This window comes from Lynx canadensis, chromosome B1 (genome assembly GCF_007474595.2).
Source record: "Lynx canadensis isolate LIC74 chromosome B1, mLynCan4.pri.v2, whole genome shotgun sequence".
NCBI classification, from domain to species: Eukaryota; Metazoa; Chordata; class Mammalia; order Carnivora; family Felidae; genus Lynx; species Lynx canadensis.
In genome coordinates this window covers 123,799,993-123,817,485 of record NC_044306.2, presented here as the reverse complement: position 1 = coordinate 123,817,485, position 17,493 = coordinate 123,799,993, and the positions used below count along the sequence as shown (strand labels likewise).

Below are 17,493 nucleotides of genomic sequence, written 5' to 3'. Positions count from 1 at the left end.
GTACTATGTGGCAATGAGAAAAAATGAAATATGGCCCTTTGTAGCAACGTGGATGGAACTGGAGAGTGTAATGCTAAGTGAAATAAGCCATACAGAGAAAGACAGATACCACATGGTTTCACTCTTATGTGGATCCTGAGAAACTTAACAGGAACCCATGGGGGAGGGGAAGGAAAAAAAAAAAAAAGAGGTTAGAGTGGGAGAGAGCCAAAGCATAAGAGACTCTTAAAAACTGAAAACAAACTGAGGGTTGATGGGGGGTGGGAGGGAGGGGAGGGTGGGTGATGGGTATTGAGGAGGGCACCTTTTGGGATGAGCACTGGGTGTTGTATGGAAACCAATTTGTCAATAAATTTCATATATATATAAAAAAAAAAGAAATCAACTTTATGTTAATAAATTTGGGTTGGTATTGAGATAGAACAATGCCTATTCCTTAAAGCTCTATATTGAATTTCTGCATTGAAGTCCACACATTATGCAAAAAGCAAAATGAATTTTATCTTGCATAGACACACATATATGCGTACAAATACTTAATGGTTTCTTTTTTTTTTAAATTTTTTAAATGTTTATAATTTTCGAGAGAGAGAGTGAGAGAGAGAGAGAGAGAGAGAGAGAGAGAGCGAGCAACCAAGGGAGGAGCAGAGAGAGAGGGAGACGCAGAATCTGAAGTGGCTCCAGGCTCTGAGCTGTCAGCAAAGACCCAGATGTGGGACTTGAACCCACAGATCCTGAGATCATGACCTGAGCTGAAGTCAGACACTTCACTGACTGAGCCACCCAGGCACCCCAATGGTTTCTGCCTTTTATTACATAATGGCTTCCACAGACTTTGGTTTTTCCACTCACTGTCATTCTGAATGTATCTTAGTTTCAGCTTTCCCCTGATAGTCCTTCCCTCACTCCCCTGGAGTAAAAATTGTCAAGAGAGGATCTGATTTTTCTTCTTCTTTTTTTTTTTTCTTTTAATTCATCACTATTATCCTGTTTAGTAGATGTTTTTTTCTTAAGTGGGCTCCATGTCCAATATGGGACTTGAAATCACGACCCTGAGATTAAGAGTCGGGTGCTATACCACCTGAGCCACCCAGGTGCCCCATTTAGAAGATTTTTTGAACTAGAATATCTGATAGGCCAGCTTGTATATAGTCTGGACTGGAGTCAGAGTCCAACCAGCTATGATCAGGTAACAGGCACAAGCAGTGTGAACTAGGGATGTGTCTAGTGGGAACCCCTTTGAACAGGGATGACTGTCACAGCCATTCGTTCAATTATATATATAATATTATACATAACATAATTATGTTACATATATAATATCTTAATTATGTTATATATATAATATTTTAAACACATTCCTTATTAAGTCCTGGTATATTTTTACATATATCCATCTAAAGTATGTAACTACATTATATAATGCAATATATATAACTATTATATACTATATTTCATATATAACACTATATTATATATTATAATACTATATTATATATTATATAATAACATATATATTAATTATATAATACCTTACACATATTCCTTATTAATTCCTGGTATTTTTACATATATCCATCTAAAGTATGCAACTACATTATATATATATATAATATTATATATATAATATATATAATGTGCATATATATGCATATTATATATAACTATATATAACTATTATATACTATATTTCATATATAACACTATATTATGTATTATACTACTATATTATATATTATATATAACATAATTATATATATTAATTATATAAGATCTTAAACATATTCCTTATTGATTCCTGGTATTTTTACACATATCCTTCTAAAGTATGTAACTTCATGTCTTTAAAACTAGCTAAGGAGGGCTGCACTCCTCAGTTAAAAAACAAATTGGCTGAAAAGCAGGTTTTAGAAGGGAATTTACTCTTTTCAGGGACTGGCAGTATTGCCTTTATTTTTTTTTTTTTAATTTTTTTTTTTTTCAACGTTTATTTATGTTTGGGACAGAGAGAGACAGAGCATGAACGGGGGAGGGGCAGAGAGAGAGGGAGACACAGAATCGGAAACAGGCTCCAGGCTCCGAGCCATCAGCCCAGAGCCTGACGCGGGGCTCGAACTCCCGGACTGCGAGATCGCGACCTGGCTGAAGTCGGACGTTTAACCGACTGCGCCACCCAGGCGCCCCAGTATTGCCTTTATATTGAAAGCTAAGGAATGTACTAGTTTTATTTTATTTTTAATGTGCTTTAAAAAAATTTTTTTTTACATTTATTTATTTTTTGAGAGACATAGAGAGACAGAGCACAAGTTGGGGAGGGGCAGAGAGAGAAGGAGACACAGAATCTGAAGCAGGCTCCAGGCTCCAAGGTGTCAGCACAGAGCCTGACGCGGGGCTCGAACTCACAAACTGTGAGATCGTGACCTGAGCCAAAGTCGGACACCCAACCGACTGAGCCACCCAGGCGCCCCTTTAATGTGCTTTTAAAAAAAATTGAAACCTAATTGACCTATAACATGGTGAGTGTTTAAGGTGTTCTTTATATGCTTTTCTATTTAAAAAAAAAAATGTTCAGAACAGCTTTAGTTTTATTTGAATCTGCAATTTTCCTGTAATTACTTATTCTCTATCATTTCAAGAATAACTGAAGCTGTTGATTCTACCATCAGAATTTTGAAAGATATGTTGGTATCATATAGACAATTAGGGTATCAAAGCAAAAATAGTAGCTCATAAATGTTGCCATTGTGTGAAGCATAGCAACAAACAAACCAGTACAATCTAACAACAGATTCCATTTATGACATGAGTGCAAATCAGACTGTTCCTAAATTTCTTATTTTAGTAGTTATTAAAATGATCTCACTGTTGGAAACTAGTTATAGGAAAAGGTAGAAGAGATAATGAATATGTGTATTTAATTTGATTAATTTGAGTTGGTGACGTGCTATTTTAAGATTTGAAATATATAAAGATCCTGAAGTGTGACCATTAACTTAAGAGGTAGACAAGTAGACTGATGTGTCATCTTCCATAGAAGATGGTCATTGAATTCTTGGAAGTACATATAGCATGATTTGTTTTCCCAATAGGGAAAACTCCTGTTAGGGAGTTAAAAAAAAAAAATTAACAGTAAACTTAAAAGTTAGCTTTAGAAGTAACAAATATTCTTAATCTTGGAAGTTTAAATTACAGAGAGCTTTCAATAATACAGTAGTAAGTAAGAGATATAATAGAAATGCAATACTTTGTTTAAGTAGAGAGGAATACCTCTGTGACTCATAGCTATCTTAGCAGGAAAAGTTGTGTCAGAGGTAACAGCTCACATAACAGCCCTATATGATGTGCTCTAGGAATTTGAAAATGAAGAGAAAGAGAAGGAGGGTTGCTTATGATGGTGTTTGTGGAGCAAGCTAAGGAGTGGGCCCCCTTGAAAGTAATACTGAAAAGATAGTGATTTATTTATGTAGTAGGATGGGTTATAGGTAGAGGAATTAGATGTATGTTGACTAACTTCATTGACCAGTACATCCTTACAGCAAATCATGATGTCCAAAATAATGGTTCTAAATACTATTTGGAGAACTTTTATTAATTAGATGTCATTATTATCCTTTAATTATGTAGTAGTCTATCATGAGACACCGTAAAACTTATGTCTAATCATCATGACTGTGATGCTGTTATTGGGAGACAATAAATTTGAGAATGGTTTACTATAGAGCTAATGAAAAATGAGTTGGAAGCATAAGAAAACTTAGCATTTGGTACTTAAGACCTATGAATGTGTGTGCATAACAGCAGATATTAATGATCCATACAAATAAAGAGTAGGAATGAAGATAAGGAATAGATGATTCCACTAGATCTTAGCAATTGAAAAGGAACTATTATTTTTAATGAGACACTTGAACCTTTGAAAAAAATCATATTTTGTCTTTTTTAGAGACCATATAGTGAAAATTCGCACAATTTGATAACTTAGTTTATAACTGTAGTACGTTAATTATCGGGTTCATGGAAGGAGCATTGCCAATGTTTCCATCATCACACATTGCTTCCCAAGCACATTTGTAATTATAAGAAGATAGTGATCAATTAGGTATAATGAAAGTTAATTAAAAGTCTTTTTGGTTGTGGCAGAGACTGTCAATAAAAATAAGAGCCCACTCATTTTGTGTACTTATTCTATGAAGTATTTAGTAGGGTTATAATGGTGCTTTTGAACACAATGTACTCTTCAAATGGTAAGCCATCTTAAACATTTTAATCGTAGGTATTTATTAAGGGACGTGATTTATGTAAATTGTGAATTTTTAAATTTTTAATTACATATGTCTCTTATTTTCAGAATTTATGCGTATTCCATGTGTGGATGCTGGATTGATTTCACCACTGGTGCAGCTGCTAAATAGCAAAGACCAGGAAGTGCTACTTCAAACGGGCAGGGCTCTAGGAAACATATGTTACGATAGCCGTAAGTGTTGAAATATCAATGATACACTTAAAAACTTTTGTTTAAGAATTATGGTTTTCAGACTGATTCCACTTTTAGTGTTAGCACTGTCTTTTCTAGGCTAAGACACTAACATGAGCCAGATGATTTAGCTCTGCTTGCTTAGCAGAACCAGTGGAAATTTGAGCCATAGGATTCTTAACTAAGAAGTTAAGGAAGTGAATTCTTTTTCTCTGCTATCACAAATAATACTTTCAGAGGAAAGTAAGTCAATTTCTGAGAAATTGGGGTTTTTGAAGCGTTTTAGAACAAATGTATATTGTCTTTTCAGTTAGGTTTTATTGCAGTTATATCTCTGAATGAGAATGCTTATGAACACAGTTTTTTAAAGTATTTAAGTCTGTCCAAATAAATTTTTAATTACTTGTAATTCAATAAAACCATTAATAAAAACCATTGTCTTCTCAAAAGCTAGACTGGCCTACTGCATCTGCATTGACTCCATTCCTATTTGTCATAATGTCATTATCATCCTCACCGCTTTCTGTAATACGCTACTGTGCCAGGTAAAGACAAAGCAAGAACTTGGGTTTGGATATATTGCAAAAATTTTACATTTTCTACTTCTCCTCTCCACAAATATGTAAACAGAATACAGAAAAATCTTGAGTATTCAGTTAAATTTGCCTTATCCTGGATTTTCCTTAGATTTATATTTTCTGAGCCAGAAACACATATTTTAACATTTACCTTTAAAGTCTCCTAGGAATTTAGTTCTATTTATATAACTAAGATAACTTTTACTGTTTATTTTCCCCAGTGATTTCATGCACAAAAGACATAACCCTTTCATCATAGGCGATGCCTCACAAAGTGACTTGGACATGTAAGCCAGATAGAAAATAAGGTCATAAACATTTATTTATGATAAAAGAAAGTAGAAAAAAGACTGAAACTGTAACTTTCAGTTTTAATTTCTTTGTAGCATTGGTGGTAAGGCTAGCCTAACTTATTCTCCTTTCCTTACTTTTTCTGGAACATAATATATTATGTGTGAGGATGTGGATGTCTTAATATGAATTTTAACTTACAATTTCCAGTCCCCAATACTGATTATAAATTTATCTATCTGTTCCTTCCTTCCAGTGTCTTTTATCCTAGGGTATTAGCTTTATTTATAAAATTCTAGTGCTTTATGTTTGTAACTTTGCCTTTTTATATTTAGGATTTTTATTAAACATCATAGTTTACAGTATTAGCTTTGAGTATTGAGAGAACCATTTAGATATATTTTATATCATTAATGTTAAGAATAAAAGTTAAAAAGATCTCTACAGAGTAATAGTCAAAGATTGATGGCATGTATTTGGTGACCATTGATCATTACTATGTTTATTCTTATCCTTCTGTGTTATATTACTAGAATTTAGGGCTGCCACAAGTATTCTTTAACCCTTGCTCTGTTTAGTTATTCTTAAATTATGCATTATTTAAATATAGGAATTCTCTATTTTAAGTACTTTTGTCCTGGAGTTTCCCTTAGTTTTGGCACAATAGAAGAAACACTCATAGTGATCTCTTATCTCATACTGCTATTATTTTTATGGGCACACAGTAATTTTATTTCCTGTGTACTCTAAAGAACCATGAAGTTAGGGTAGTAAATGTGTAGTTAATAAGATTATCATTCTGATGAAAGTAAAGTCCATTTGCTCTGTTCTTATGAGGTATAAAGTCTGTGGGTGTGCTTTAGGCTATGAAGTTAATTTTTTTTGTTTCATTTACTTATAAATATTTATAACCACTTCATTTTCATTTAATTCAATGTAAATTATAGTTAAATGGAAAATTAAGCATAGCAAATATAGGCTGTTTTTTATACTTGTAAACCTTGTTTAAGGAAAGTGAAGTTAATAGTCTTAAAAATGTATAAATATAAAGAGTGATTTATTACTGTAAATTGTCTGATAAAATGTATTCATTGTGCCATGCTATTTTATGCATATAATTTCTATAAGCCTGTATGCTTTCTTATCCTTTTATTTGAAATTAAATCTCTGTGAACATCTCAGTGATTTTGTCAGAATAATTGTAAGAAAAGTACAGCACTTTTATTTGAATTACGAAAATGATATTTTAGTCTGTAAATATGATGCTGTGTGCTTGATTTGTGAATTTATTTGAAATGCATTTCTCATTATATATTTTGACAATTAGGAGTTTGAAAGAACCCAGGAATTAGATTTCTTTTTTAAAAAGTAGTAACTTCTCTTTTAATTAATTAACCTTCTTCCCTCTCAAGAATGTAATGCTTCATTATTGAGGTACCTGGGTGGCTCAGTCGTCTAAGCATCTGTCCTCAGCTCAGGTCACGATCTCATGGCTCATGGGTTTGATCCCCACGTCAGGCTCTGTGCTGACCACTCAGAGCCTGGAGCCTGCTTTGGATTTTGTGTCTCCCTTTCTCTTTGCCCCTCCCCTGCTCACACTGTCTTTCTCAAAAATAAATTAAAAAAAAAAAAAAAGAATATAATGCTTCATTCTTAAAAAGAAAATAGAAAACTACACATGACAGCTTTATAAATACAGGGAATCTTTTTCTTATAAATCAATACATGTTTTAAAATTCACATTGGTGTTTTATCAAACTTACCTGTCAGACTAAGCAGTTTACTTACATTTTATAAATGCACTCCAAGTGGCTAATTTTTTTATTAAAAAAATTTTTTAATGTTTATTTTTGAGAGAGACAGAGTGGGAGCTCAAGTGGGAGAGGGGCAGAGAGAGAGAGGGAGACACAGAATCTGAAGCAGGTTCCAGGCTCTGATTCAGGCTGTGAGCTGTCAGCACAGAGCCTGACATGGGGCTCAAACCCACAAAACATGAGATGACTGAGCCACCCAGGCACTCCTAAGTGGATAATATTTTAATGCAGGTTCATTCAGAATGTTACTAGGCTTACAACAGATAATAAAGCCAATATATGCAAAAAGCACCAGAAGGAATTCACTATAAGAGATAAAAATTTGAGAAAATTTGTGTATATTTTATGGATTTTTATTTTAACCCTTAAAAGGTAATGCAGTTGCTAGGATATTTCAGTTAACATAGTTTATTTGAAAGGAGGAGAACTCCAACTGTAAAAGGAATTACACTTGCCATAAAATCCATGGAAATCTTTTGAAAAAAGTAGGTCAGATTTCAGTTTTACTGGCTTTGACATTTTAGGAACTCTTCCGAATGGAAGGAAACTCTTACATAACATAGGTAGCAGGCTGACAGAACTGCTAAATAGGACGGAGTGAGGCTTTCTTGCTGATCAACTTTTTGAATACCAGTCTTTCTCTTGCATATAGAGATGAAAGAATCACTGGATAAGAACATTTTTCATTTAAGATGCCTGGTCTTTTTTCTGATCTTCCAAAGAGCCTCCAAAGATACTTCAGTTATGGATTTTTCTTTCCAAGTATCCAAACAGACTTCTGATATAAGCAACATTTTAAAGCTGTCTTGCCTTGAACTTTGCCAAAAAACCCTTTTTATGAGACATTTGAGATGCTTTAAATCAAAGATTAGGGGGGCGCCTGGGTGGCTCAGTCGGTTAAGCGGCCGACTTCGGCTCGGGTCATGATCTCGCAGTCCATGAGTCCAAGCCCCACGTCGGGCTCTGTGCTGACAGCTCAGAGCCTGGAGCCTGTTTCAGATTCTGTGTCTCCCTCTCTCTGACCCTCCCCCGTTCATGCTCTGTCTCTCTCTGTCTCAAAAATAAATAAACATTAAAAAAAATAAAAAAAAAGATTAGGGAAAATTTGTATTTCAATTTAGAAAGGAATTAGCAAAATTGTGATGGGATATGTTGGGTAATGTGATTTTAAATAAAGAGAAGTAGCATTACATTTCAGAATTGCATGCCTTCAGCCTATTTCATTTACATTTCTCTCAAAGGAGATATTAAAAAGAATGAGTTCTTTTTTTTCTCATTTGTCTATCTCTGTAGTATTCCCTTCTTTCAATGACTAGTTTTGTTTATATAGCTGTACACATTTTAAATTGTTGATATAGTTAAATAGCCTTATGGTAGTGAAGAGCTGCTTTTTAAATTTCCACACTGTATTTATAATTTGTAAGGATAAATTGGTGATTGGAGACTGAGTTTTCTCTGTTTGAAGATGTTACTGCTTGAGGTCAGGAAATAATTGATATTAGATGTATTTGTCCAAGGTTATTTAGTAGAAGCTGGAAGAAAATGATTAGACAAATATTTGTGCCTTTCTATATACCAGAGAAAGAATAATGTACAATTCAAGTTAATACATATTAAAATTAAATGTGCATCTTTATAGAAAATTAATGATTATTATATAATTGATACTATTATTGGAAAGGTACACACTTAAGAAACATATAATATGCCATCTTACATGATATGAAGAAAATTGGATTTGTGCTCACTGAAGAATAAATAAATATTCAAAATGAGATGATGATCAGGCTTGCCATAGCCAGTATTTATGAAGTGAAATAAATATTGTTTATTTCATTGACTTCAAGTATAAATGGAAAGGATACCAAATATATGCCTGGACCTATTTATAATATTAATGATTATAACTTTGCTACACTATTTTTATGTAAAAAAAAGAATTCATCATTCTGATTGCAAATGCTAAAATATAATTTGCATTAATTCTATAGTATTTTGTAATGTAAGTTGGTTAGATAAGTATGTGTTATAGTACAGACACGCTTTGAAATTGCCTAAGTAAGCAAAGTGTATTTGCAAATTTATGTCTGGCATTTAAAATAAATGCTTATTTCAGTGGTATAAATTAGGTTAAGTATTTAATCATGTATTAGAGAGTTTTGCAGGTTCATATATTTACCCTGCTTTGTGTCAGTAGTCAGTTTTAGAATAAAATAGAATTATTATCCAATAAGTAAAAACCAGATTCTTTTATCAGTTAATCTGTTGTATAAGAATGGGTTTATCACCAAAGTGTATTATGTATAGGAGAATAAAAAACTACATGCAACTGCAATTTTTAGAGATAGTAATTATGGCTATTATCACATGAAAATACTTTATTACACAGATATGCTGAATATATTGGAAAAAAATGTTGTTTTGTAACACGATTATAAACTGAAAATTTTCACGCCATTAAAGATGTCTGTCTCTAATATGATAGAGAAAATAAAATGCACAAAGGAACACAACTTGTTGACAGTTAAAAGTACACACTAAATTTATGTGGGTTTTGGTCAGAATAAAAAGAAATATATGATAGGAGTTGTAATTGGAGCCATTTTTAGAAATTAAGCAAATAGTGCATTGCTTATATAAAATATAGTTCATTTTAAAATAAAAGTAATTATAAATAAGTGAGATTTTACTATGCCCCTGGAAGGCAAATATTGCAGATGTTAAGATTTCCAATTCTGCCATTTACTAAGTTGTCATTTAATCTTCCTGAATTTTAATATCCTCATTGGTAAAGTGGACTTGTGTGAATTAAGTTAGGTTTATATTTAGATGTATAATATAAATTTTGAGCTGCTGTGCAAAGGAAATATGTAGCATATATGCATGATCCTTTGTCTTAGTTTGGGCCACTATAACAAAATATCATAGACTGGGTGGCTTAACCAACAAACATTTGTTTCTCACAGTTCTGGAAGCTGAGGAATCCAAGATCAAGAAGCCAGTAGTTTTTGCCCATAGCAAACTGTATGCGTACATGGCAGAGAGAGAAGCAAGAGAGTAAGCAAGCTCTCCTGTCTGTTATAAAGGCACAAATCCCATTATGAGAGTTCTACCTCTATAACCTAATTATTTCCTACTACCATCACATCAGGGATGTGAATTTTGGAGGGACACAAACATTCAGTCCATACATTATTATTTCTAAAAGTGTGCTGTGACATAATGTAATACATATACTAATATACATAAGATATCTAAAATAAAGATACAAGGACCAGAAGCCATTTAAAGAGAGGCAAAGATAAATCATTTAAGAATCAGGGATAATATACTTACCATAATAAGCACTAATTTAATTTGAGCTTGGCAGCCAGGGTGAAAAAAAAAGTTGTTATGCTAAGTAATTTTTATTTTATGCTAAGGAGAAATAGTCTAGTTCTTTGGTCAAAAAAAAAAAAAAAAAACTGTTGAGACAAATGCTAGAAGAGATTTATCACTGGGATATCAGCTCCCTAGATGAATCTGTACACATCCCTCTTAAATATGCAGAGGATATTGGCTGTCATTGGAGACAGCATCTTCAATAATGGCTGTATAAAAATTGCCCAGATAGTCTCCATATGATTGTTTCTTATACCAAATCTTCAACAGAATCCAAGAAATAATACTGAATACTTTGTTTTACTTGGACATCATAGCCCAGATATATTGTTTTTTAGTGAACTGAAAGCATACAACTTAAAAATTTGACATTTTGACTTGAATGTATTTTCTAGTTTATTTTCAGCCAAAATACAGTTCTACTTTGTTTGTACTCATTGTACATGCTCAATTTCTATGTTGTATAATGTATCCACATTTCTGTTTTCTGAGACCAAAAAAAAAAGTTTATCTTTTATTTTTAAGCCTGTTATCAATTTGATAAAAATCTGATTTGCATGCAAGTGAATATTTAAAAATACCACATATTGAGGGTGGCTGTATGAATCTATATATGTGATAAAATTGCTTGGAACTATACATGTCCATACACATACACAAGTGCCTATGAAACCTGATGAAATCTGAACAAGGTCTGTGGGTTTTACCAGCGGCAGTTTCCTGGTTGGGGTATATTGTATTAAAGTTGTGTAAATGTGACCCTTCGAGTGAGCTGGATGGAGGGTACATGGGACCTTTCTGTACTGCTTTTTTTTTTTTTTTTTTTTCAGTTTCCTTGAGCATCTAATTATTTCGAAATTAAAAGTTTAAAAAGCTCCTTATATCTGAGAGGCATACATGTTCTCTCTTGTATGTGAAATGACCTTGTTTCTTTCAACTCTACTTGTAGTGTGGAGGAAATTATAAATATATATATACACACTTATGCATGTATACACATGCATATAAAATTTTAAAGTATGATCTACAGCAATAACTGTTGGGGTTTTTAAGGTTTTGTTTGTTTTGGTTTACTGGGTTTGCACAATTAAAATGGAGGATACAGTTGCCTCTATTTTTTTCTCCCTTCAAATTTTCAAATTTGACTTTCAGGAAAAAATCAACAAAAAATTGCTAGTCCCAAAATAAGATTTAGGGAATTTATTTTATTTTATTTTATTTTATTTTATTTTATTTTATTTTATTTATTATTTTACTCTATTTTTTGTCAAGTTAGCTAGCATACAGTGTATACGGTGTGCTCTTGGCTTCAGGAGTAGATTTCGGTGATTCATCACTTACATAAAACATCCCAACAAGTGCCCTTCTCAGTCCCCGTCATCCATTCTCCCCCCACACCTCCCCACTCCCTTCCACCCTTTATCTTTCCCTTCCCCCGTAGTCTTCTGTGAAGTTTCTCAACTTCCACATATGAGTGAAAACATAATGGTATCTGTCTTTCTCTGACTTATTTCACTTAGGATAATATGCTCCGGTTCCATCCACGTTGTTGCAGATGACAAGATTTCATTCTTTCTCATTGCTGAGTAGTATTCCATTGTATATATAAACTACATCTTCTTTATCCATTCATCAGTTGATGGACCTTTGGGCTCTTTCCATAATTTGGCTATTGTTGATAGCACTGCTATAAATATTGGGGGTGCACGTGCCTCTGTGTCAGCCACTCCTATATCCTTTGGATAAATTCCTAGTAGTGCTATTGCTCTGTCTTAGGGTAATTCAATCTTTAATTTTTTGAGGAACCTCCACACTTTTCCAGAGTGGCTGCACCAGTTTGCATTCCCACTAACAATGCCAGAAGGTTCCCCTTTCTTAGGGAGAGGGAATTTATACTCTCAAGTCTTAGAACAGGTAATGAACAAGTTACAACTTACTAGCTTCTGCCTTCTATGCAACCTATGGTGATAGGTTACACATTAGTATTCCTAGTCTCAGGAGAATTTCTGTGTTTGGCCACAAGCCTCTACTTCAGGTGAGATTTCTGGTAAGTATCAGCCTTTAAGTAGTTTATAATTTACCCTTGTTCTAGAAAACCAATGGAAATAATGTGAGGGGGAAAATGATTTTGCTGATAATCACTTCTGTTTCTGTCCAAGTGTGTCTCTTATATTTAAGGAAGTTGTAGTGTATTCATTGTATTGAAGCATGTATATCAATGTTAAAAAACAAGGTACTACGTAACAAATGCTAAAAGAGGTTACATAATATAGGTCTAGGAAGGAGCTCATTTGTGATTGAGCTCTTTCAATAGTATCCATGAAAAAGAAGACATTTAATCTGCATAGGATTTCAACCTGTGGAGAGAATGTTAAAGGATTTTTTCAGGAGCACAGAAAAGCCTTTTAAAAGATAGATAATATAATGGAGTGATGTCTCAGGAACCCAGGTTAGGGAAGAGCTTCTGTAATGGGGAGCCGTTGAAGGTATTTCAGCAAAAGAATGAAATGTTCAAATTGATACAATAGACAAAGTTAATTTGAAAGAGATGTACATTATAAGATAGGCAGCCATTCTTAAGAAGTGTGCATCTGAAAACACTTAGGGAACATTTTCAAAATACGTTTTTGTAGTCATATGCTAGAACAAGTAAATCATCAGCATCTCTGAGGCTAGAATACAGCCTATTGTATACATATTCTGCAAAAGCTCCCTAAATGATTCTGATGCACATTCCTACTTAAAAATCATTGGGCAGTGGACTAGATGAAGAATAACCACTTAAAAAGCTTTTTTCCCCCTTTTTCAACTTGAGGAACAAATGAAAGAGAGAACAGGAAGGAAGAGAGAGAGAGAGAGAGAGAGAGAGAGAGAGAGAGAGAGAGTGTGTGTGTGTGTGTGTGTGTGTGTGTGTGTGTAGAATCAAAAAAGGTATCATTTAAGAGGAAGGAGTCCATGGGTCCAGAATTTGAATCAAGATAATACCAACAAGAGACATCAATAGTGAGATCCCATCTAGGTGAATATGTTTGGAGGTGTGTTGAACCTGAAGTGCTGTTGTCACATTCTGGTGAATGTGCTTTAGGATTCATGCATTTATGAGTGATCGTTGACCCATGAGAATAGAAGAAACGCTTAAAGGAAAACAGCCATATTTAGGATGTAGAAGACATGAAGGAGCTTGTGAAGAAGCACTGAAAGATTCAAGGGAAATAAATTTATTTCTTGTCATGGATTTCATAGAGTTGGTGGTAAACAGTGTCAAGTACTGCCAAGAAAAAAAATACTGAATTTTGTTTGATGACTGGAGAAAGAGACATTCATATTTTAAAAGACATCTTTAAGTTGAGTCTTGTTTAGAGAGAAGTCAAATTTCAAGGGCTATGGTAGGTAATGAGGAAATGAAGGGGGAATATTAACTTTCTGGAAGTTTAATGAGAAAAAAAGAGATGAGTAGTTTGAGGGAAGGGCCGCACTGTGAGAGTGATATAGAGCACTGGAGAGAGGAACATATTTGTTAGGCTAGAACCTGTGGACAAGGACAGAGTAAATCTCTTATAGGAAATAACTGATGGAGAAAGATCATGGATGAAAAGAGGAGAAATGAAATCATGAACCCAAGTAAATCTGGTATTATAGAAAACTGTCAGAAGATAGGTGAAAGTATAAAAAAAAAATGTTAAGGCAGTAAAGAGGGCAATCAGAATAGTGTTTCTGGCATGGCCTCCTATCTTCCCAATAAAATAGAAGTCAAGTCCATCTGTCAGTAAAAGTCAGCAGCAAGGCAATAGTAGGAAACTTGTGGTGTGGGGGGAAAGTTCAGAATTGGGGCTGTGGGGCATGATATCAACTGTCATGACGATAGAATTTTTTAAATAACTAAATAATAGTGGAGGTTTACTGTGGTTACACATCTTGATTTTTGCATCCATGTGTCAATGTGTGTTGTGCACTTAAAATGTGTGTAGACTATAAGGAGTTATTTTGTACTTTGATGTCTGGACAGGAGGAAAAAAACACTGAAAATAACTTGAAATTGATACTTCAGCTTCATAGAAGCATATACTTGGATCAGAATGGGAAGAAAAGTGAGGCAAAAAGAGGAGGAAGCCATTGCAGTAGGCCAGGTGTGATGTGGTAAAAACTGACTACAACAGAAGGAATGAAATTATAATATGAATTGAGATTAGATTGTTTATTATCAGTGTGGTTTATTTTTGCAAAGTAAAACATGCACTGGATTTAAACAGTGCATGAAGGGTTAAACCTGAAGGGTTTAAATAACCCTTCAGATAGTTTGTTTACATGTTGAGGAATTGTGATCTTTTCCGTTTTTATACTTGCTATCACATTCAGATGCCTCTTGTTTATTAAAGTGGCATTTAAAACTCAAAGATTCTTTAAATTTTTACCTTGATAATTGTAGGGCAAAGGACACATTGCAGAGCTGCTTTTTTCCAATACTTCATTAGTTTCCAAGTACTATAAAGATGTGACTGTCTTGTTAAAAAGAGATGGAATAATCATTTTCAAGCAGTTGTTACCAATTTTATAGATATGAAGGTGGAGACAGCATTTGAGAAAGTGTTGCATGTGACAGAAATATTAGATGATTTTTCTTGAGTTCAATAAGAAGTCATACATAGTTGCCAAATTAATTTTTTTTTTTTTTTTTTTTTTTTTTTTTTTTTTTTTGGTCCCCTGGATACCAGGCTCCTTTCTAGTCTCTGAGTCAAAGCCTGAATGGCCTTTGGAATTTTTCTTTCCTGAATAACAAGTCTTAGGGGGGGGAAAGTCTAATTTATAAAGTTCTTCAAAAATAAGATTTGTTTTTGCTTAAAACTTTCTCCCCATGGGCGCCTGGGTGGCTCAGTCGGTTAAGCGTCCGACTTTGGCTCAGGTCACGATCTCGCGGTCTGTGAGTTCGAGCCCCGCGTCAGGCTCTGGGCTGATGGCTCAGAGCCTGGAGCCTGCTTCTGATTCTGTGTCTCCCTCTCTCTCTGCCCCTTCCCCGTTCATGCTCTGTCTCTCTCTGTCTCAAAAATAAATAAAACGTTAAAAAAAAAAATTAAAAAAAAAAAACTTTCCCCCCTTTATTACCTTAATTTCACCGTTAAAGATGAAGTCAACGTTTAGATATAGTAAACATAAAATTTTCAGTCTGCTTATGAGAACCTTGTTAATACATGTTATCCTCTGCTCTTAATTGTGTTCTGTTTTAATTTTTCAATTTTTGTTCTTTGTAACCAAGCTGAAGTACTGAGAACTCTCTGTGTTCTTAATCAGTAGTCTCTGCTGCATGTTGCAGATATTTCCCTTGGCTGGGAGGGAATATAAAAGATAAATGCTATTTGAAAGTGAATAATTCACATTCTTCTTGCTGGCTGGAATAAATGTTTGTATCTTTCCCAAAACCGTGCTGTTGTCGGTTCAAGTTAAATTTTAAGTCGTAACTGTATATACATGTGGGCACACATACACACATACATATACATAACCTAGCATTTCTTTTAAGTATGAAATGGTTTCATACAAAAGCCTCTCTCATATGTAAAATAATTGGAATAAAATTTAGTTTTGATCTTGAGCAGTTTAGACTTATAAAGTAGAATAATAAATTATTTACATTGTAACCCAAAAGCTATTCAGAAATCACTTAAGGTAATTTTATGGAAATAATTGAGTTTAATTATTGTATAATTTTCTTATAATCTGCAGTTACTCAGTCTTTTGCTAATAAAATGATAGTATAGAAATATAAAAATAAACGGAGTAATTTCAGTGATTTCTTGGTGATTCGTGGATGCTCTATTATTTAAAGGCTTTTTGAAAAAAAGGATTATCAAACAGTTTTGGCTAATGTAAGAAATCTATTGACTGCAGAAATTAGCACAAGTATCATCAGGCGCCCCAAAGCTATGTCTATCAGATGCCATGTTGTGACCTAATTTTAAACTGCATCTGTGGAACTAGTACTTTCTTCCTGATCCTGCATTATAAATGTAAATATGTAAATGTATTTGAAATTTTCCTGCATAAAGACAAAATTTAAACCTGAATATTATACTGTGCCACAAAATTGCAAGTTTGATGCTTTTTTGATATGTGAGTATTTATTTAATGATCATGGTTTTTTCTTCATGACTCCTTTTTGTAATTTCACTGATGTAATATTTATAGCTTTTACTTTCATATCTAGTCTTTCATACATTTTACCTGCACCTGGTTCATGAATAAGTTGCTTTTTGAGTTCCAGAAAAGATACTGATGGATTCACATTTTTCGTTTAAATGCTTAAGACATATTTGAATAAACTAACAAAGATTTAACCTGTTGAATCATCCTTTCAGTCAGTCTTTTATATGACATAGGAAAAAATTTATCACTACTAGGAAGATTAGATTTAGAAACATGCCTTTATGTCATTGAAGACATGTATTTATGTTCCTGCCTCTAGAAAGTCTCAGCATCTACACCATGGGTCATATGGTTTGAGTGTTTGTATTCCAGTAGTGATGATGAGTAAATCCCTGGAAATTCTCACTTTGTGTCTTTGTATTCTTTTGTGTATATGGATGCACCAAGTACTTTAATCAACAAATATTGATTGAGCCCACTGTGTTCAGGGCACTATGCCAGTGATGGGCATCATAGGAGAAAATAAGAGCAAGAAATTCACATCCTTGTGGGGCTTACACAGGAGGCAATAAAGAAGTAAATAGTACAAGAAGAAAATATTTACAGACTGTGGTCATTGATATCAAAGGAATAAGCAAGATGATGTAACGGAGAGAATCTGAAGGTGAAGAAAGTTGTCTCTGAGGATGTTATTTGAGCTGAGGTCTGAGAAATGAGAATAAACTATTTAAAGAGAAGGGGAAGAATATTTCTTTAGAAGTATAGCAACTGCAAAGCCCTGAGTGAGGAAAGAACTTGCTGTGTTTAAAGAACAGAA

General features: G+C 33.7%; 1 protein-coding gene across 5 annotated transcripts in view; it reads left to right on the top strand.

The window, feature by feature from the left end:
- RAP1GDS1 (Rap1 GTPase-GDP dissociation stimulator 1) overlaps positions 1 to 17,493 on the top strand; it is a 179,035-nt gene that overhangs the window by 71,956 nt on the left and 89,586 nt on the right. For all 5 annotated transcript variants that reach the window (XM_030313403.2, XM_030313402.2, XM_030313401.1 and 2 more), the window contains one exon: positions 4,349 to 4,474. In XM_030313403.2, coding sequence (XP_030169263.1) covers positions 4,349 to 4,474 — 126 coding nt within the window. The remainder of the gene's footprint in view (positions 1 to 4,348; positions 4,475 to 17,493) is intronic.